Below are 23,797 nucleotides of genomic sequence, written 5' to 3' on the forward strand. Positions count from 1 at the left end.
TTGGGATAAATGGTCCGACGGGATCATTTAGTCCTAAGGTCAAGAACCAATTCAAGTTCAACTAGAATATAACATGCAGTATCCTCAAGCTATGGGACTTCCTCAATTGGGACAATCTACCCACCTTGTCCTAGTCGTTATTTCAAACGACTCATGTAACATAGGGTAAACTCCGATTTCAAAAGGTAAGTCCAACTCATAGGATATACTATTTATCTTCTTGGTAATCTAGAAAGGACCACAATACCTCAAAAATAATTTATAGCACTTGCGAGTAATTGAATTGGAGTCCTTTGGAACTTTCACGTAAACCCACATGCCTGCTTGGAGCTTCCTAGAAGTACAATATTGGTTAGCATAAAACGTGGCACGATCCTAGGCCATTTTAATGCTTTTCCTCCCAATCATTAACATCTCCTACATATCCTACAAAAACTCAACTACAGACTACACCACAAGCTTGAAAGAAATTACATAATTTTTATAATCAATATACAAGGAGCATTTTTCAAAAAACCATGGCATGCCAAGAATAACATCAACATGATCAAGGTTCATAAGTCAGAAATCCATAATCCGATAGTACTATTGGATTGAAAGATTAAGTCCAATAATTTTACTAATGGAACTACTATTGCTATAGTTAGCATTAATAAAACATTCTTTGAATAAAATTCTAGAAGAAATTCCTCGAGCTTCAATAGCATTTATCGAAGTCTTGAAAGTAGACTTCACCTTTTTCTTATGGGGGCACTCACAATTATTGCAAAAATGGTCTCATCTAATGGCAAGTGAAACAACATCCCTTCAAGCGATCCTTACTACGAGTGACCTTACGCTTGCCATCCTTTTTCTTATGCAACTCCGAAGACGACTGATGAGTTGCTACTAAGGTAGATGATTTTTTAAACTTAAGAATTGAGGCAACTCGATGGGAACCCCCACTCGACTTGCTGCCCCTACTTGTAACCATAGTGTTATCAAAATTTTTTGCATACCTATAGACGTCCTCGAGTGAATGAAAAGGATTGTGGAGCACCTCATTCTGGTAGTTCCGGCAGCAATCCAAAAAGATATCCAATGTAGAGCAACACTTGAGGATCATCCAAGGCCTTTGTTTTATGCAATATATCTTTCAATTCCTAAAAGTATGCATCCAAGCTCTTCTCCCCCATATCAAGCTCAAATAATTTTCGAAAATTTCTGCCCCATCATGGGTCACAAAACGTTTTCAAAAAACAGATTGAAAATCGATCTAAGTTACCGGCTTAGGGCATAAGCCCGCCCACCAAGTATACACCTTTTATAGTAACATGATTCATATCTGTCCGATGCGTTGGGCGTCATTGAATCGATACAAATAAAAATATGCCATCCATTTGGCCAGCCATGAATCCATGTTCATCTCATCACATTCCTTATTCTCCATTTTAAAAGGATCAGGTAGGGATTAAAGAGGCAACGTCCTCATGGCTACAAGCACAAATGACACAAATGGAAAATGGTAAGTGCGAACCATGGCCAATTGCGACTACATTTATTTAACTTGAGCCTGGAGAATTGCCACAATGGATGAATCTCCCTCAAACTTGAAGAAAGAAGAGGCTTTGGGATACTTCCCATGTGTATGTTTGGGTTCTCGAAGAAGCCCAACCGGCATCCTCCATGTCCTAAGGTTGAGTAGATTCTTCCTTGGAGAGGTGGAATGGGTTGGAGAAAATACATGGCAATTGAGATATGAAGTGCTTCAACAAGCTATGCTATAAAATCCTCCATGGGGATATGTGGGGGATCCATCTCCTACAAGCTCCAATAGAGATGATCCAAGTAAGCACTCGCAATCAACGTATTGAAGTAGTATCTAGGGAATCTCCGGTGGCTACTCACTACATAGATCAACGAGTACAAGTAAGCAGTGGCAATCAATGTGTTGAAGTGGTATCCGGGGAATCTCAAGTGGCTACTCACTGGAGGGATCACATCATGTCTGCAAGTGATGGTAAACTATAGGTAGGCATGGTCGGCTACCACTACTAGTAAATGAGGGGACGCTCTGGAAGACTATATTTCGGGAATGAGGGATAAGGGCCTAGGAGATAGTCCACCATGCTTGCTCCTAGTCTTTGTATGGATCCTCTAAAGGGGGCTTGCTCCTATACATTTGGATGCATGTTTATGTGGAAAGCATGTGAGTGTCTGATCCAAGCCATCTATCTAAGCCGTTAAGGATGGCCAATCCATGTGCACCTCCCAAGGCTAGGAGGTGGTCACCATAATTTGTGCGCTCAACCATGTCTTGTGATGTCCGACTGAGCTCCATCTCTTTTGGTGCTCTCTCTCTATACATGTGGTCTTGACTTTCAAAGAAGACAACCTGTCTCTAAGTTATGTAGGCATTGAAGTCCCCAACCAACACGACATCTCCAATACTGGAATAGTGCATAATATTCTCATATAATGGTAGATATGGTGACTCTCCCCCCATGGTGCAAATGGAGTATAGCAAAGTAGCACACTGCCATGTATATATCACAAGGGGGATTTGTATGTATCTGGGTTCACATGAAGAGAGCCTCCTCATCTATTCACATGACTTGAACCATATGCTATAGCTCCTCCCTATATAGCACTACTACTCCTCTAGACCCTCTGGTTCCTCCTCATGAACGGGCTCCAAGGCGGCATGCCATCTCCCATCTATAGCCTCCCACCTCTAGCAAGTGCATGCTCGAACTCTGGTGTATCTCTATATACACGATGATGTCCCTATTAGGAAAGGTCTCCTAGAATAGTCCAGCATCCGTCCTCATGGCTTCATTACAGTTCCACACTGCGAAGTTCGAGTGTCTCAAAGGCCACGTCCCATCATTGGTTCCTATCTATAATAAAGATGCGCTCCTCCTCGTATTTTGCTCATTTGCTTGCTTTGTGGGCCTCCAAAATCTATGGCATGCACTCCCTGCAATGGGCTACCTTGACAAGCATAAAATTATCCTCAAGGTATACTTTTTATCCTTTGAGAGTCTTCTTTCCGGAGAGGAAGGCTCATCATGACTCCAAATCAGAAAATTTGATGATAAGGAGCCAGCTAGATCCTTCCCTACACGCCATGCATTTTCCACAATGGAGGGGTCCTCCACTCCCATTTTTCCGCATATGCTCTTAGCATCTTCTAGAGGGCTATCTCCCTCTTTCCACCCAACCACCCAAACGAGCAAGGCTCTAACTTTCCTTCTCTTCTCCTCTTCAAGTGCTACATTCTCAAGCTCTTCCTTCTTTGTTGGTGTCTTCTTTGCCACTTCGATCCATTTGGAGTTTTCAGCCACTCCCGCTTATGCTTGTTTAACTATGGTCACCCATGTATAAATCTCCTTTGTCATGCATGTTTTCAGCTCATCTCTATCAGTTTGTACATTGTTGGGCATTGCTTCGGTGATTTCCCATTTCTCCTCCTTAAGGAGGTCAAGCCAGTTCCAATATTCAGTGTTCTCAGGCAGGAGTTCTTCAATCACCCTATTTGTCTCTTGGAGAGAGGCTTCAATGTTTTCCTTCCAAAAGGTGAAGTGTGTTGTAATCTCATCGTATATTCCATTCTTCCTTTCTTGCACCTTCTTATCCATATTCTCCCTGATTTGTTGTATGACCTCATCACACATTGCTGCCATCATATCTTTGATTTTTTCCCATAACCTGATCCTGCATCTTGCACATGTCTCGGAGCGCCTCTAGGCCTTTCTTCATGTGAGAATCTGTCACCTTGTCAATGATGCTCCAAATAACTGAGTATTTCTCACTCTTCTCCCCTCTTGTGCAGCTGCTGGATGTTGGGGATACCTGGATTTTCTTGGGGGACCCCATCATATCTTTGAGATTCAGTTGCTGCCTGTTTAAGAATAGTCACCAAAATGCCATGGTCAGGCTAGATGTGCTCGGATGGGTTCGGGTACACAAGGGATTTTTTTCAAGTGCCTGGGTGGATGTGGGCTTCATGCATCAATCTGGGGGCTGTGTAGTGGCTGTGGGGCTGGGGAAATGCACTGGGATTGGGCAGAGAAGACTGGGACTGGAATAGGCAGTGCATGATGGCATAACTGAGCAGGTGGTGGGGTCTGATCAGGGAGAGGCGGGCTGAGGAAGTGCAAGGTGAGTCCAGAACAGCAGGAGGCAGGGCAGAGCTGAGACCGTGGTTAAAGGATGGAACTGCATGGCGGAGGTGGGGCAAAAGTTGGGGAAGGGCAAGGCGGGGCTGGAAAGCACTGGGATTGGGCAGAGAAGACTGGGACTGGAATAGGCAGTGCATGATGGCATAACTGAGCAGGTGGTGGGGTCTGAGCAGGGAGAGGCGGGCTGAGGAAGTGCAAGGTGAGTCCAGAACAGCACGAGGCAGGGCAGAGCTGAGGCGGTGGTTAAAGGGTGGAACTGCATGGTCGAGGTGGGGCAAAAGTTGGGGAAGGGCAAGGTGGGGCTCATAGGGTGGGAGCGCAGGGTGGGGGCAGGGCAGGAGGCTGACGAACAGAGAAAGAGATACAAACGCTGATGAACGGCCACACAAATGCCTTGACAACTGCTGATGTGTGAGAGCAGAGGATCAAGGTACAGCAGAGATTCAGTAGACAGTGTGAGAGTGAGAGACAGAGTTGAAGCACGACACCCAAGAGAATAGACTGAATGAGTGTAATCTGAAAGTACAAAGTACAACCCTTAAACCTTAGGGTTGTAGGGGGGTGTTCACACCCGACACACACTAAGTGCCCAAATGTGTGTAACATAAGCACATAAGTACATACGACAATAAGACCATAAGTTTGGGGGAAAAAACCTCTCCTACCAAGAGTAAAAAGTGCCCCAGTGTCCTACTGATCACCGACACTCCCATATGAGCGTAGGCGTAAGTAAGGCGTGAGTCAAATACCCAACAAACCCCCCTAGAGTGAAGAGTGATCAAGAGTACAAGGATCATCCGCTACCAAAGGATATCGAATTTAAAGCATCGCGAAATGCTTCAAATTTGTCACGAGGAAGAGCTTTGGTGAAGATGTCTGCCACATTACTGGTGGTAGGACAATAGACAAGGTTGATATCACCTGCATGTAGCCTCTCTCTGACAAAGTGATAGTGAATCTCAATGTGTTTCGTGCGAGCATGAAACACTGGGTTCCGTGCCACTGCAATGGCACTCTGACTGTCAGTGAACAATAGAGTAGGCTTAGTAATAGATACATCCAAATCAGCTAGCAAGCGTCTAAGCCATACACATTCAACTGTGGTAGTGAAAGCTGCCTTGTATTCAGCTTCACATGACGATGTGGCAACAGTGGATTGTTTCTTGCTAAGCCAAGAAATGCAAGAAGTGCCAAGAAAGAAACAATTGCCACTAGTAGAGTGACGTGTATCATAATCACCAGCCCAATCAGAATCATTGTAAGCATGTAAATGCAGTGGTCCCCCCTTGGCTTAAAGCAACCCAAGAGAACGAGTATCCTACAAGTAGCGAAAAACACGCTTGACAGCTTGCCAATGTGACATACATGGCTGATGCATATACCTGCTCAAAGCTGAAACTGCAAACTGTATGTCCGGCCTAGTATTGCATAGATAGATAAGACATCCAACTGCAGGAGCATATGTATGTATATCAAACAAATCACTGTCATCATGTAATGACAGTTTCAGTCCAGGTTCCATGGGAGTACTAACTGGCTTGCAATCCTGTAAGCCAAATTTCTCAAGAAGCTGCCCAATATACCTTGACTGTGATAACCCAATACCTCGAGCATTATGTATGAACTGGATGCCCAAGTAGTAATGCAAAACTCCCACGTCAGACATGTCAAAAGTTTGCTGCAAATTTTGTTTGAATGCTGAAATCTGATCAGCATGTGTTCCAGTGAGCAAAAGGTCATCAACATAAAGACATAAAATCAGCATAGATCCCCCTTCTTTATATACGTAAAGGGTAGACTTAGATGAGCTGTTTAGAAACCCTTGACCAAGCAAGAAAGCATCTATCTTTTCATACCAAGCTCTAGGAGCTTGTTTTAAACCATATAGTGCCTTTTTGAGCTTGCATACCAAATGTTTTGAGCCTTCAACTGCAAAACCAATGGGCTGCTGTACATAAACTTCCTCCTGAAGTTCCCCATGTAAAAATGCAGTCTTGATATCTAGCTAATGGCAACCATAATGTGCAGCCAAAGCAATCATAGACCTGATGGTCGTCATACGGGAAGTAGGAGCAAATGTCTCCTCATAATCAATGCCCTTTTTCTGTGCGTAGCCTTTAACTACCAGCCGTGCCTTGTATTTATCAATGGATCCATTTGCTTTTCTTTTCAATTTGTAGACCCATTTTGTTCCAATGGCTTTCTTCCCAAATGGAAAGGACACCAAATCCCAAGTTTGATTCTTAGTAATAGAATCTAATTCAGCTTGCATGGCTGCCATCCAATGCACATTGTGTTGTGCATCCTCATAACATTCAGGATCTTCATTATCAAAAGTACTTGCTGCCATAATAAACTCCATAGTATGTGCTGAATCATGCAAACGAGTTTGCCTTCTAGTACGACCAGCCATGGGTGCATCCAAAGGACTATCTTGCATAGTCTGCAAATACCATCTAGGTAGCTGTCTAACATCCTGGCTGTGTGCAAGCTCTTGCTGAATTTTTGTTTCAGCATTATGCTGAGTATTCCGATCAGCCAATGGCTGAATTTCTGCACTTTCCATAGGAGCAGCTGGCTGAACATTAGGTTCATTTTGTGAACCTCCAGCTGAATCACCAAAAGTAATGGGCAGCAGCCCTTCAAAAACATCACGGGCAGCCTAATATGTGTCCAAACCAGCCAAGGATAATTCTGATTTTTCATCAAAAACAACATCCCTGCTAACAAAAACCTTCTCAGTAACGGGATCATAGAGTCTGTAGCCTTTGCTCTCATTGCTATATCCCATAAAAATGCACTTAACAGCCTTGTTGTCCAATTTTCTTCTAAGTACTTGTGGAATATGGGCATAGGCAAGACACCCAACGGTACGAAAGTGACCAACCGAAGGTTTACGGCTGTTCCAAGCCTCAAATGGTGTGATGGTCTTCAAGGCTTTGGTAGGGCATCTGTTCAAAATATGGCAAGCACACATGACTGCTTCCATCCAAAAACTATGAGGCAAGCTCTTTGCCTTCAGCATACATCTGGCCATCTCCATGAGTGACCGATTTTTCCTCTTTGCTACCCCATTCTGCTGTGGAGTATAAGCTGTAGTATACTGATGTACTATGCCCTTCTGCTGCAAAAAAGAATTCAGCATAGAGGACATGTATTCCCCCCCTCGGTCCGAACGGAGAGTCTTAATGTGGCATCCAGATTGGTTTTCAACAAGTGCACTGAAAGCCAAAAATGCATCATACACTTCTGACTTCTTTTTCAAACAATAGACCCAGCAAAAACGTGTGAAGTCATCAATGAATGTCACAAAATAATAACAACCACCCAATGACATGGTCTGCATAGGCCCACAAACATATGAATGAACCAACTGCAATCTGGTTGTTGCCCTGAAAGCAACATCACGAGGAAATGAGAACCGATGCATTTTCCCCAAAATGCATCCCTCGCATAAGTGCTCAGGAGGTCTCTCCAAGAGAGGTAAGCCATCCAGCATTTGAGTACGCTGTAAAAGCATCAAGCTGCCAAAGTTTACATGCCCTAAACAAGCATGACATAACTCCGCCTGTATCATAGCAGGAGTAAGAGTGGATGTCAAGTATGCTGACTGATTTACTGAAAGAGCATCCAACTCATATAAACCATGACACAAAGATCCTGTCAAGACCAATGTCATGCATTCTTTTTCTCGAACCATGCAACGGTCATCATCAAAGGTAACCTGCATACCACAACGTGCCAAAGAAGAAATAGAAAGCAAATTCTTCTTTATTCCAGGCACAAACAAAGCATCCTGCAGGCGGAGAATAGAGCCATCAATGGCTGTGAGCTGAATCTCCCCAATACCACGAACAGGGTATGATGCATTATTTGCACACTGTACCGATTTTCCAACGGGAGGTGCACTAACTGAAGCAAACAAATCTCTACGAGATGTGATATGTCTAGAAGCACCACTGTCAAAGAACCAAGTGTCAGCATTCTCTGTAGAGCTAAGTGCTCTATCGGCCCAAGAGATGTCATAACTGCAAGTGCAAAAACAATAGTCCCTGTCCACAACAAAGGACGCGGACTCACTAGCAGTGGAAGGAGTAGTAGAAACAGACATTCCTGACTCCTTCTTCTTCTCTTTGGCAATGCGCTTTCTGCACTCAGTGATATAGTGGCCGGGCTTCTTACAATAATGACATTTTCCTTTCTTTGGTTGTGTCCCCCCTTGTGACTGATTCTGCGATGTGCCCGAAGTGCCAGAACTTTGTCAAGCATTTTTCACCTTGCTGTTCTTGCCTTTCTGTTTTTCCATAAAAGCCTGCTCAGAGACTATAGCATCCACACCACTATTTTTCCGTGTTTGCTCCTCCTCTAGAAGCAAGCTAACCAGCTGAATTAAAGTGAGTGGGTGCTCAGCAATCCTCATGGTGAGGTTCAATGCAGTATGAAAAGACAAGTACGAAGGAGGTAAGGAATTCAAGGTGGTGGATATCAACTGTGCATCCGAAAAATACTCGTCTACATTCATGAGCTGCTCCCTCAAGTCCTCAATCTTGTTTAAGTGATCCTGCATAGAATCACCTTTATGCATCTTCAGAGTTTCCAACTCTTTCTTCAAGAAAGAGATCCGAGTCTCATTATTTCCTGCAAACATATGCTCCAAAGTCAACCATGCATCTCGTGAAGAAGATGCCGAACGGATATGAGGTATGATGGACCGCTGAACTGCCAGAGCAATCAGCGACAAGGCCTATGCATCACGGGTATCCCAAGCTTTTTGAGCTGCAGTTCTGGGTGGAAGTTGCTGAAGTGGAGCGGGCTGAGGTCCCCGTTGTCCACGTGCGCCTTGGGGAGGAGTAACGGGAGCTACAACTCCCGGTCGAGTTTCCTCTCCACTGACATAATCCCATAAATTCTTGGCCACTAATACATTCTTTATCATGAATGACCAAAGGGAATAGTTGTTTCCGTCCAGTCTGTCTTCCTTGGATACATACGTAAAAACATCACCTCCCTGATTTGCCATGATGACAAAATTTCCAAAGACAAAATGAACAATGTCAAAGCAGTATTAACTGGAAATCTGCAAATTTTCAGAAATTGCAGCAAATACGTTTCTGCAATTAATGTGCAAGGGCGTACTCTGTCAGAAAACTGTCTTTTAATGCACGCTTCCCAAGGTGCAAACAGTGCACTGTAACACTGTTATGTCAAAATCCCCAAAATTTTTGCCAAAATTTCTGTCAAAAACAGTCTTTCTGTGATTGTATTAGCAGTTCAAATGCAACTGTCCTCCAAATACACAAAAGCCCCAAAATTTCTGACGATCCAGTCCAGAAATTTGCATGAAATTTATCCCCCCACTTGTTCTGTGCTTGCCGCGTGTGAACCTGCGCTTCCAGAACTGTGTTCTGGGCTGAAATTTTTTAAAAAAGTTGAAAATTTTACCTGACGTGGTCGTCAGACGAGCAGGCTGCGCGTGGTCAAAACGGTGGATAGGACGTTGACTGGCGGGCGTAGGACAGTCGTTGCAGTGCTTTCGTTGAGTGACGTGGACTGGGTAGGCGACGGGCTGCTGACGTAACGTTTTAAAACGGCGGCAGGCGGGCAGGTGGGCTGCGCGTGGTCTGACGGTGTTCTGACGAGCATCGTCTGACGAAGACTGTGCTGTCGAACAGCGCGCGAGCTGCTGACGTGAGCGAGACTGATGTCAGTCGTGACGTGACGAGACTGATGTCAGGCGGACTGACTAGACTGACAGAGTTTGACTGCAGGCGGACACTCGTGCGAAGGCTACGCTGGCAAACGTCACTGCTTGCAGCTGACGTGACGAGACTGATGTTGACGGCTCCTGCTGGTGGCGCGCTGGGACAGGCAAGTGGAGCTGTGGTGGCGGCTGGAGCTGACGGCCTGGAGCTGAGTTCAGAGTTGAGCTCTGATACCAAATGTGAGAGCAGAGGATCAAGGTACAGCAGAGATTCAGTAGACAGTGTGAGAGTGACAGACAGAGTTGAAGCACGATACCCAAGAGAATAGACTGAATGAGTGTAATCTAAAAGTACAAAGTACAACCCTTAAACCTTAGGGTTGTAGGGGGGTGTTCACACCCGACACACACTAAGTGCCCAAATGTGTGTAACATAAGCACATAAGTACATACGACAATAAGACCATAAGTCTGGGGGAAAAAACCTCTCCTACCGAGAGTAAAAAGTGCCCCAGTGTCCTACTGATCACCGACACTCCCATATGAGCGTAGGCGTAAGTAAGGCGTGAGTCAAATACCCAACATGATGAACGCTTCCTGAGGAACAACTTCCCTAACAACTATCGATGAACGACCATGTCATCTCAGCTAGAGAAGAACAATGAAAATGAAAACGACCAACTATGACTACTGCAAGTATAGGCTACCATCGTGTACAAAATGCTCTCTCAATAATCCCTCAACCAATCTATAGGGTCCCACCCTAACAATCCCTCAACTGACCTTTAGGGTCCCACCTTGATCAATATGACTCACTAGAAACAATGTACCCTCCTTGAGGCAAGAATAACTCTCATGGGGTGGTCCAAGACATCAAGTCCACTAAGGAGAGGTACTTGTCTCTATTGGTGAGTAATGATGGCCCGAATCTAGTAGAGGTAAGGATGTTGAGCACGGTGATGGGGTGGTGGGTGCCATGCTCTACAGAGTGTGGCTACTTGGTCTATTGTGACTCCGCTGACTTGTGGATGGTGTGGTGCCGCTGGTAGCGTCTGTAATAGAAGCATGTAGTGAGCTAGCTCTGGAGATAGAACTGGAAAACTCTATAAGAACCCGCTTGCTCACTGAAATTACCTTTCTTTTGTCTTGCTCCTCACAAGCTTTTCTCTGTATGCCGGGATCTCCAATAAGAACAATCCTAGGCATCTCTGGTCCTCGTACTACATCACCCTACTAAGAGGCCCAAACCTCTCCTGAAAAGGCAATGAAATCTCCCTCTGATCTCTTAATATATAGTACATCTACAAATAAAGTGCTCCTCACACTCAAGCTCTTGGTGGCATAAATGGCAGATGTGTGCATCCTCAGACGTGTGTATAACACCCTATCTCAATTCTGAGCTGGTGTGGTAATGTCTGTATCTGTCCAATAGCATTGTGTTTCACATGGGAAGGTGGACATCCATGTATGCGGCTGTTTGGACAGGCTTGCATGCTGAAAAGTACAGGCAAAGATGAGATGAAACACCCACGAGATAGCTGGTGACCCAAAATCTTCATGTTGGGCAATGTGGGGACATTAATCCATCACATCCATCCCATTACAAACAGCCACTACTGCCCTAGAATGTGATGACTCCCATCACTTTGTGGGTGATGTGGCATGGGACGTCCCCTTGTAACTCTGATGCATCTTGATAAGATCCATTACAAGGACGGTGTTCCACTGGCTGAAAGGCCTCTCATGCATAACTTGTGACAATAGAAGTAACAACCATTAACGATGTAGGGATAAAATGAATGTATAATGAGACCTATAAATATACCCAAACATACACACCATAGCAAATACATCAAATGTGCATGAAAGTCTAGACTGAAATAGAGTGGTGAGAACTATAGTAGCCATGCACAAAATGGGACACACTATATCAACATGGAAATCATGTGACATTGCAATATTTCCACGCAATAAAAGCTAGTTGGTTAGTTCGAAAGTTTGTTAGTTGGTTAATAAGTCAGTAAGATTACTAACTAAAGACTAAGGTAAAAACTAACTAACGTTAATAGCTAATAATTTTTATTTAATTAAAAATATATTTTAAAATAAACCGAGAGTCATAATCCGACATTTTTCTCGGATTGACAAGGACCGTAGCCACCCTTCACGGAAGTTACAACGTGAACAAGACTTATGAGCCATATTAATCACTAGTATTAATGTGTATAGTTTGGATGGTCTAAAAATATTAGATTTTTGGATAAAAAACTAGTTTATTTTAGATATTATCCTAAAAAGATAGAACTAAAAGTCATTTAAAAGAAAAGACAAGTGATGCTTTAGTTAGTTTTGGAGATTTTATAAAACGAAAAAAATAAAGAAAAGTGACAGGCGAAATCGCGTGCGCCGCAATCGCAGTCTACAGGCAGTAGACAGCATTTCGAACAGAGAAAAGAAGGAGTGAACTGAGAGCTTTCTAACCTAGTGTCTTGGAGTTTTACCCCCCTTTTGGAGCCAATGCAACTATCAGATTTATGATTTGAGCATCATATCATTAAGTCTTCCAACAGCCCCTTTACTCTTGTTCTCAGCCTTATCCCCTCCTCTCTAATTCATTATAAATATGAGGCATGGGGAGGCACAAGGGAGCATAAGGAAACCCCAAGAGGCTGCGAGAGAGAGGTAGAGAGAAGGATATCCCTCCAAGAGATTGTGAGAGAGCTTGAGAGAGAGAGAGAGAGGAAGAAGAGTTATCCCGAGAGGCTGCACAATTCCCTCTATCTCGATCCTCAACTTAACCATCTTCTCTTATACTCTTCCATCTCGAATCTATTCCGCCTTCTTAATCTCTTGAGTCTATTTGTGGACGATGGCCTCCAAGCAAAGAATGTCACGTACGGATGGCAATCCTACAACTAGCAACGAAGCTTCGGGCGAAGGCATCACTGTCAATCCAATTGCAGTTCCGGTAGTAAGTAATGTATTTCTAAATTGATAGATGCTTGCTTTGATTCTTGCATAAGATGCATTAGCCTCCATGCTATGATGTACGAGAATAGGTCATGGGAAGAGATGAGCCTCTTCTCACATATTTGAAAGATGGAGTTTACAAAGTGCATGTATTAAGGAAAGTTAATTGCACTTAGTTACGTATGGCTTATTTGTTTTGATAGAGCAATCGATCAGGGGTTATGAATAGCATAATCGTAAAAAGAATGACATTAGAATTGTACATACAAGTATTAAGTAAATTTTTCTTAGAATCTCTCTTTGATCCCAAGGCGGAGAGCGAATCTGCGATGGAATTATTATCGCGTCTATTCTTGTATTGTTTGGAAAAAATACAATTAGTTTTGTTGGTTGATTGAACAACACTCTAAATGTTTTTCTTTCAATCAATTGATTGTTGCATTGTGATTTGGATAAATATTCCAAGTGCTTGTGTTTGATGACAAAAGCCTGGCAAGGATCTGTAATGACAAGTAGCCATGGGAATAAATGAATGTTTTCCTAGAAGATGATATTAGGACCGATTGCCTTGATTATGCTTGATTCTGAATTGGATTAATTAAGGAATTATATTTTGCACGCGTGGATCATCTCCAAGATCGCACCGCGGATTACCCCGAGAGGGCACTACTCGATTCACAAGCTGATGGTCGAGTGGTGAAAAGGCCAACCACAGAAATGGCATCTCACTCCTAGACCGCTTGTGGGTTAGGTGGAGCTCTGGACACCCCTTGCATGTCCAGAATGGAGTTGGAGATTTCCGTGAGCCCAACGTCTGGGACGTTGGAAGATCCTATTCTAGATAAAGGATGGAAATTTTCGTGCCATGTGATTTGGACCAGGTATTTTTGTTGGACAAAAGGGATACATAATTCTCCTGTATGGGCAAGAGACAAAGATTAACTTGAAGATAAATTAAGGAACTTGTTTGTCAAAAGGTCTGCTTGCTCTATTTTCGTGTCTATACTGTAAATCACGCGAACGAACTCTATGTCCTAAAAGGCCTAATAAATGAAGTTGATTTTAAATGTTGCACATAAATGTGGTAGGACCTAATGAGAAAACTAAAGCTATCAAGGGAAGCGGGTGGGTAGAATCCCCGACGGGTCCGTCCTACGACTGGGTGGTCCCAGAGAACCAGGAGGCTTCTCATAAGGTTTTACCGATGATGACTTAAGGTATTGTTAAGTTAGAATCCAATTCATGCCATTTTAGGGGATCCGAATGGGACTATGTCCTACGGGTAGAGAGATTGAGCGGCGCATTCCTCTCGTTTCCCATTCTCTTTGAACCGCATGCGGTATGGATCTGATTTGGATTGGGTATCTCTGCGTAAAGTAGGATGTCCAAAACCCGGCGCTAGAATGCCGTTAGGAGACCTTGGCCCTAGGAACCCAGATTTCAAGTCGATCCTAGTGGGTTGGCCGAGAACGTTCTGTTGCGATGCGGACTCCGGAAACCCTAGGCGACAAACCCCGGAATATTCCCTAGGAGCGCTGGGCGGCAACGCTTCGATTCGTTTCTCGATGGACCGCTAAAACGTGCTTAGACAGCCAATAGGCAGGCATGTTACAGACACATTACTCCTTACTCAATATTTATAGACTTTGCATGTGACACAAGAAGGAACTCATCTGAAATTGCATTTGGTCAGGTGTGGTGATTGAAGCCCAACTAGAGTGAAGATCGTTTGGGATGCCATTGTTCAACCAAGGCTCAGAGGTAGACTTGACATCATTGATCTAGATTGCCAAAGTTGAGACTTGCTTTTCATGTTCATTGTCAAAGACTCTCCTCCAAGCAAGAAACAATGTACAGATCTCTTACACTAGCGATTCAGAGGTAAGGCCTGAGTTGGGTTGCAAATTATTCAATGGGATGCTTATACTATCAAAGCTTTGTACATATCTCTTACACTAATGATTTGGAGACGAGGCCTGCTGCCTTCGGTTGCCTATTATTCAATGGGATTTTTATATTATCAAAGCCAGAGCCTTGAAAAAGGGCTTGACATCAGCTTGCAGCAACCCTTGTCAACAAGTCTAACTTTAAACCTCTTAGGAACCCCCTCCAAATTAGAGTCTTTCATCCAATTACCTCCTCTTGATCGTCATAATCTTTATCTCTAAGAAAGACGATTGCTCTAGCCTAGAGTATGTCCAGACTGACTCTGATTCTGATTGAAGCTGGAAGAGAGATGCTATCACATCTTTCCTAACAGTCTTGTTGAAGAGAGAGGCTGCCTCATCCTCTCTTCAGCAATCTTAGGAGTCCTTCAAAATAGTTGCTAACCTCTATGTGATATTCTTCTATTGGCGACACCCACAGACAGTTAAGGAGGCTTTTGCTTTGCAATAGGAGAGCATGATTCAATTCTTCTGAGAGAGAGAGAAGGTTAGAACTAGGAGATATGTGTTCTCACCAAAGGATCAAGGTTGTAGCCCATTGTGATAAAGTGGTATACTTACCCAGATCCAGTCACTTGTCCTTACGGGGTACTAGAGGAGACTTTTACAAAGACTAAATTCAGATATAGGAGAAGGGGTATGGAGAGATCCATTTCTAAAACATGTTTCCCTTCTTTTAGTACAGAACCAGATTATGCAGGATGACTAAGACAAGTAGGACTAGGGGGATTCTAGCTGCTGCACAACACTGATAAGCATAGGCATCACTCAGCCTTGACACACTTTGAAGGAGACTGAAGGAGAGCTTCAGGCCCAGGAGGATTGCAGTCTTTCTTTTGCTTCAAATACAAAGGGGTCGAGCATTAGGTGCTTGGCTTGCAAGGTTTTCATGAAGTTCCACAGCTTGTGCGAGTTGTTGTATGACTCAAGAGAGTCAGTGACAGTATTTGGGATTACCCTAGAGCACACGAGGTCAAGAGGAGAGCTCTCAGGCTGGTCTTTGAGGCCACTCAGAAGGCAGTCATTCATTTCTGGTTTGCCTAAATAAATAGAGAGTGATATGGTTCACTTAGACTACATGCAAATGACCAACATGTGGATATTAAGATTTCCAGGGAGCCCCAGTTTTCATACTTCGGGCCATCAAATCAGAGTGACCCACACTCGGGACTAAATTGCAGGACATTGCCACAGATGGGGACTTATTTCTTGTATTATTGCTTGATGCATCTCAACAGCAAATGTGGTAAGGCCATGACATAGCACACTTCCACTTCTAAGACACTCTCACATGATAGGGCAGATCATTCAAACTCTCAGAGGCAGTTAGGAGGGGCTCATTTTTTCTTTTGCAATATACTTCAAAAGACCTCAAAAAATAAAGCCTTTATCATAAATTTTAGTTTCCAATCAAACACGAGAACACAACCACGATTATTCAATATAACATCAATATTATACACCTATGCCAATCCAACATAAAAACATTAAGCCAGTGTCTAAATAAGACCTTAACTCTCTGCATAACTCTTTCTTTCCAATCTCCTTGCATGCGAGAAAACTAAGATGCTTTGTCAGTGTCAGGACTGAGGTCTTACTATAAATGCAGAAACAAAATATGGATAACCAATGTTTACCTTCACTTGCTACCGGCTCTTTGAAACCCAGCCAAAGACAGAGAAGGTAAACTAGCCAGCACACAGCCATCACCCAGCCAGGCAGTGTATTTGCATTCAATGTAAATCCCAAAACAGACTTGTGAACTTCAAACGCTCCTGCCAAGGCAGGTCCTGCTGCCATACCCAAAGCACTTGCAGTGACAAACGCAGCAGAAGCCTTTAGACGACCTTTGATTGGTACCCAATCACTAATATAACGCCTGTTCACTGCTCTTGCTGAACCTAAACTGCAATACATATCATTGGTCATTTTCTTTTCGTTTAACGGCGGATAAAGCACAAGAGCATATAAACAGAGTCTGCCAAGATTTACCCGCACAAAAGCCGTCCAACAATAAGAGTGGAAAGAGAATTTAGATCATATGCAATTGCATATAGCACATTCCCCAGAAACAAAATTGCACTGCTGAACACAAGAGGCCTGAAATACGACTTGTTTGACCATGCACTGAAATAAACAGACGAGACGAGTTGTGCAACTGCCATTGAACCAATGATCACACCACATAATGTAGGTGCTGCTCCAAGGCTGAAAGCATACTTATCAGCAGAGGGTACAATGATATAAGTATTTACCATGTAAAGGAATGTATTTGTGAGATTGAGAACAAGAGACCAAAAATGATATTGTTCTCCAATGACTTCATCTTCAGCCCTTGGGACTTCACTCTCTCCATCAATAAATGCAAGATTGGCAATAAACTGAAGAAAGTTTGTTGAGTTTGTTAGCCGCTCTTGGGCAGCTTTGATGGAATGAATGATGGGATCCTGCACAGCATTCAAGAAATATGCAGTATAAGTGTAAGTTGGCATACATCCAGATGCATCAAAAGATGGATGATAGGTGCCTAGCCAAAGTGTATTTTTACCTCCATGTGAAAACCTGCAGGTTCATCATATATAGACTTTGTTTGATACTTCAACTCTGCAAGACTTCTAGTAAGCGCTCCTACCATGGCTCCAATACCCTGTGGTTCACACAGAGCTCTTTCATAAGCTTGCTTTGTCTCTTTGAAAAACACAAATATTGCTGCACACATGTAAACACACTTGCACTTCACACACACACACACACACTCTCTCTCTCTCTCTCTCTCTTTTTTTTTTTTTTTTCGTAAAAGGTAATTGTATTAATTACGAAAAAAATACAAGATTACTTGATTACAAGATAGTTGATGACACCAAGCCATCAAGAGAAGAAGTTCTCTCTCTCTCTCTCTCTCTCTCTCCAGAAAAAAAAGATCACTGAATAAAACAATTATCAGATTTGGAAGAGGCTGTCTAGTCAGCGTGAAAAAGCCATATTTCAAATTTGCCACTAGAGAAACAAGAACCACTACTTTGTCACTGCACCATTGTAATAGCATATGTCTTGACAGGCAACGCTAACAAAAGCCAAAAAAGCCAAGAGCCTACTAGTAGGAAAATGCACTTGTTGAAGCTCTTGAACATTATGAGTGTCCTGCATTGTCATGCACAAACAGTGATCAAAGTCATGTGAACAACGCATGCCACATGCCCATGCACATAGACATTTTTGTGTGTGTGTTTTCATGAAGAAATTTGAATTATTGAATTGAGATATTTAAAAGGGGCCTTCAGGCTAACCAAATAGACTCAAAGAAAATGTATATAACAACATATGGAGCCAACAGGTTACAAAAAACACAGGGCTACTAGGAGCGAAACATCATTCCCGTGGTTGGCCTTTTCACCACAAGACCTTTGGCCCATGAATCGAGCAGTGCCCTCTCGAGTTAATCTGCGGTACGATCATGGAGATGATCCACCCGTGCAACATATCCTTCCTTAATTAAATCATTTAGGAATCCAGTGCAACAAGGCATCCAGCCCTAATATCAGTTTCTAGGAAAACATTCCTTTATCCCCATGGCAACTTGTCATCACAGACCTTTGCCATGCATTTAGCATAAATCATAAGCACTTGGAACAATCATCCAAACAACAAACTAACAACCAGTTGAATGTAAAAGCATTTAGGATGTTGCTCAATAAACCAACAAAAAAACCAATTGTATTCTTCCCAAACAATGCAAGATTAACTTGAAGATAAGTTAAGGAACTTGTTAGAACTTGTTTGTCAATAGATTGCTTGCTCTGTTTTCGTGTTTGTGCTATAAGTTATGCGAACGAACCGTGTTCTTTGAAAGGCTTAATTAATGAAGCTGACTTTAAGTGTCACACATAAATGTGGTAGGACCTAATTAGAAAACTAAAGCTATTAAGGGAAGCAGGTGGGCAGAACCCCCCATGGGTCTGTCCTACGGCAAGGTGGTCCCAGAGAACTGGGAGTCTTCTCACAAGATTTTACCGTTGTTCGACCTTTAGATATTGTTAGGTTAGAACTCGATTCATACCGTTTTAGGGGACCGAAATGGGACTATGCCCTATGGGTAGAGAGGTTGAGCGGTGCATCCCTCTCATTTCCCATTCTCTTTGAACCAAGTGCGGTATGGATCTGCTTCGGATTGGGTATCTCTACATAAAGTATGATGTCCAAGATCCGACGCTAGAATATTGTTAGGAGACCTTGGCCACTAGAAGCCCAAATTTCAGGTCGATCCTAGTGGCATGTGAACGTTCCGTTGCAAGGCGGATTCGAAAAACCCTAGGTGACAAAACTTAGAATATTCCATGGGACTGCCGGGTAGCGATGCTTAGATTCGTTTCTCGATAGACCGCTAAAAGCGTGCCTAGACAGCTGATGGGCTCGCACCTAACACATTGTATTTAGAACTACATAGGGATTAATTGAAGCTCACTATGGAAATTATTTGCAGGAAGAACTGTAAGTGGAGCTATTTCCCAAAGTATATCAGTCAAGATCTCAATGCAGTTTTGCTCTAAGAGAGGAAATATTTTGAACCATGGATAACATTTTCACTCTTGCAAAATTTCAATAAATATCTAGGGCTAGTCCAACCATGTTGATTGTGTTGCATGAGTTTTTTTTAAAAAGTATATTGGTCAGGATCTCAATGCAATTGTTCTTTGCGAGAGGAAATATTTCAAACTATGGAAAACATTTTCACTCCTATAAATTTTCAATATGCCAATATCTAGGGTTGATCCAACTATTTTGGTTGGAGTCTAATGCATATTTATTACTCCATTTATGTTAATTTAGTAAGTAATATAGAATATGACTTATGGAGGATATGATGGGCTAAGCATTTACAATTGGTTCAATTTTTTATATTCTACTCAAGTCAAACAAACTCAAGCCAAAGACAAACTCCATGGGGTACAAAGATGGTGAGACAATGACCGTTAATCATTAGGTCTATCATCAAGTCACCAAAAGTAGCCAACCAAATCAAGTTATTGTGACACCTAGATCTTGGGATAACAACTATGAGATCAAGAATCTTTCCAACCTAGTGTATATTTAGGGCTCAATACCCTAAGTGAACCCTTTGCCTATTTTATGATCTCTATACAAGAATTTCATGGCTAAGTATTATATAGCAAGCTTGTAAATCACCACTTCCTAGAGGACATATAAACTCCCTTTTTATGTAGATATTACTTGGCCTTGTACAAACAACTTGTGAGTATATAATCCTATTTTTGAAAAAATTTCACCATAATTGCAATAAGGTGTTAGGCTAGAAAATAAATATAATCATTGACTCCTATAACGGAGCATTTGCTTATGAAAGCGATGATCTTGAGAATAATTAAGTTATTTAAATACATACTATGGTAAAAGGTATCAAAATTCTTTCAAGTTCCTTTGATTCAGAACACCATCAGTGGCTATTCTAGCTATTGCTGACCTATTAGACGAGAAAGAGGATATTTCTACTCAAATAGGTCAAGTCACGTGAGTTTAATGGTAAAGGAATAATGATAAAGATAAGTCTCAAAACTTGGATTGAGAAGATGGAGGATTACTTCTTCCCTACTGAAACCATCCCAACTAATCAAGCAATGATCGCTCTATTGAGGCTTAGTAGAGAAGCATGGCTATGGTGGAAACAATGGTGCCATGGTAAGGCTCTCTCTATGTCCACTATGATGTGGAGCCAAATCAAGGCAACACTCCAAAGTTGATATCTATCTCATACCTATCAGACTCTTAAAATGAATGATTTCTTCAACCTCAAGCAACAAGAGTTAACTCTTGAAGATAATTATTATTGATTTGTTACACTAGAAAAATATACACCCCACATGTCCATGACCCATTAGGTGGCATGTTTCTACCAAGGCGTGAACCCACCTCTCAATGGGCAATTGGAATCAATAAGTCCCACTGACCCTAGAAGATGCCTTGATGAGGGTACAACCATTGGTGGCTACTCTTCCAAGCCAATTCAACAAGTTTCCTTATGCCAAAAGATCTAGAGAAAACTATCAATATGCAAATTTTAATCAAGGTTGCATAAAGCTTGCTAATACTCCCAAAAACTATGCAACAATAACAATAGGAATCGGAATAATGAGCCGTGTTGCTTTTAGTGAAACTAGGCTACATCCGTGCTAAATGCCTCAACAAGGAAATAAACACCTATGCTAACGCTCCTCGAAATCCTCTTAAGGAAGGAAACTTCAATAATCGAAAATGTGGACACGACGGGGTAAGGCATAATGCTGGCTGGACAGGGAGTAGGGTAAGGAGTAGGGTATAGATCCAGAGCCTATGTTTGTGCCATCATTAGTGATAAATTGGATCCATCTTTAAACAAATAATTCAAAAGAGAAACTACTCACACTCCAATCAACACAACCACGGCATTGGCCTATAGACTATAACTTCCATCTCATCTCAAAGCTCATAATGCATTTCATATAAGCCTTTTGAGGTCTTATGTTCCCAACCATGATCATGTCCTAGATGATGGACAAATTATAATGCAAAATCAAGGGATTTTGGAAGTTCAGCCTGATAGAATCCTAGAGATCAAGGAAAAGCCTCTTAGGAATTCTACTCCTTAAGAGTACCTTATCCAATGGAAAGACTTCCCTATAGAGGATGATATATGGATTGAGGAGTCCATCCTCGAGAGAGACCACCTCGAGCTTTTCTCAAGATGAGGACATCTTGATTTCTTTAAGGGGAAAAGGATGTAATGGTCCCATCTTTGCGACATTATCTCCCCCTACCTGGCTATGCTTATCAGGACTTCCTCCCAAAGCATGCATCGACTTTGCAATTGTATTTCTCCCCATCATGCAACAAGGTATTTAGAAAGAACCTTGCATGATATTTTGATAAAGAGCAATGCATAGAAACTGACTCATAAGAGATGCATAGGAGCAAACTCATGTGGGAGCTGGGCATAAAGCCATAAGATTTAATACCTTAATTGAATAAATAGAAAAGATAATGAAAATAAATAAGGGAGGGAGGTGGCTTGAAATAGGTTGTTGACTTATTCCCCCCCCCTTATCTCATCTACCACCTCATTGTCCTCCACCTCACTCCCCCCCCATCGCTATCATCATCATTTCATCTCCCCTCGCCATTGGTGGCTTCATCATATCTCCCCCCCCCCTTCTACATTGAAAAAACTAACCCCTCCATTATTTTATAGATGAGAGAGAGAGAGAGAGAGAGAGAGAGAGAGAGAGAGAGATATTTACTACTTAATTCAATTATCTTCACGAAAAAAGAGAGAGAGAGAGAGATAGTACTCCCCCCTAAAAATCATAAATTAACCTTTAATAGAGGGTATCCCCCAATCATTAGGGATCAAATGACCATACCCCTTCCATTTATGTATTTGAAAAATATTCTATGGATATTTTTATACTTCTCCCCACTAAATTGACACTTGGAGAAATTGCAAAAGACAATTGACATATGGATTTTTGAATTTAAGAAAATTAGATCTTTTTCCCTCCTCTTCACACATGCTGACATCTCAAAGATCCCATGACATAAGTAGAATCCCCCCCCCCCCCCCCCAAAAAAACTATAAAAAGAAGGCCCATTGTAAGTAAATGACATGAGAGGCAAGTTGGACGATGTTCGATAGAGATGAGCAATAAAATATATGGACATTTGAGAGCAAGAGAGAAGGTGAAGACCAAGCTTATCTTGAGGAAGCAATTCACTAAGCTGTAAATCCTTGCCTCATCCTATCTACTTTCTTTCTCCCATCCACCATACCCCACTCAAAAAAAGGTTAGCGTGCTTAATGATGTAGGACCTTTTAGTGTGGCATGTCCACCCATCTTCAATGAAACTTAGTGCAAGGGAAATTTTGATCAATTATGCTATCAATTCTAGTGCCCAAAATCAAGTAGTTTATGCTTAAATATTCAACAAAATTTTATAAAACAATAGATTTTTTACACTTGTAATAGGTAAAATTTTAAAATAGTCAAAAATATAAGCATTAGTCACCTCATTAACAACAAAATAGTAGATATTTAATTGGATTTCATAAATATATTAGCCTATTTTAGTCAAAAATTTATGCTAGGCAAATTGACAAATAATTGAGATTATTACCACATGATAGAGTGTGCATCTAGCTAGTGGTGCATGAATAAATTATCAAGGGACTCAATAGTCGAATTTCTACTTGATTTGATATAACCATTTGGATTAGAAAAGTAGCATATGTTGATGATCTAGGAAGACAAGAACAAATTTTTAAGGAAACGTAGTTTTTGTTTGTGACCACTCTAAAAAGAGTTCATTATCCTTGGGATGATTTGAGAAACTAAGCCCAAGATATTGTGGGCCATATAGGATTCTCAAGTGTCTGGGACTCAAACAGCTTGAGATGCTTGTACAACCCATTGCACCTTTTAAGCAATTTCTGGATAGACTTCCTTTACGTTTCAACTCGTCTTATTTGAAGCATTCAATCTTTCAAGGTTATATGCAGCAACTGATTGATAGATTTTTATTGGACTTCTCCTCGAAGGGCATTGCTTCTTTTGAACAATTGCTCTCTAATGTGCAGCGGGTTGTTTGGCAGTATGGGATACATCATGCCTCTCTTTGTCGGCGGCGTCGACAAGCAATGGAGGAATTACTGGCTTTGGTTCATTCTCTACTGGTGGAGACTCCAGATGATGTATTTCTGCTGTCATTGGCTATGCGTTTGGCTGATCTTATTAAAGAGTTTCAGTTGAAATCTTATCAGTAAGCCAAATTGCAAAATCTGATGGAGAATTTGCAAGATAGTGCTTGTCAGACTCATAAGTTCTTTCGAGCTCTCCATGCCTCTCCTGCTCGAGAGAATATGACTAGATTCCAAGATGCAAAAGGTCAAATGGTCATTGATCCGCAGACTATTGTGAATATGTGTATGAATTATTTTCTAGACCTTCTTAGTTCTACTCCTCCACCTTCAG

General features: G+C 42.0%; 1 protein-coding gene across 10 annotated transcripts in view; it reads right to left on the bottom strand.

Moving 5' to 3' along the window:
• Positions 1–23,797, bottom strand: part of LOC148034644 (SPX domain-containing membrane protein OsI_08463-like) — a 203,071-nt gene that overhangs the window by 53,444 nt on the left and 125,830 nt on the right. For all 10 annotated transcript variants that reach the window (XM_087679579.1, XM_087679573.1, XM_087679578.1 and 7 more), the window contains 3 exons: positions 17,329–17,427; positions 16,773–17,227; positions 16,418–16,686 (listed from right to left, as the gene is read on the bottom strand). In XM_087679579.1, coding sequence (XP_087535705.1) covers positions 16,418–16,686; positions 16,773–17,227; positions 17,329–17,427 — 823 coding nt within the window. The remainder of the gene's footprint in view (positions 1–16,417; positions 16,687–16,772; positions 17,228–17,328; positions 17,428–23,797) is intronic.

Source organism: Lygodium microphyllum, chromosome 6, assembly GCF_053477565.2.
Source record: "Lygodium microphyllum isolate KBCC chromosome 6, Lygodium_microphyllum_v1.1.10, whole genome shotgun sequence".
In the NCBI taxonomy this organism is placed as follows: Eukaryota; Viridiplantae; Streptophyta; class Polypodiopsida; order Schizaeales; family Lygodiaceae; genus Lygodium; species Lygodium microphyllum.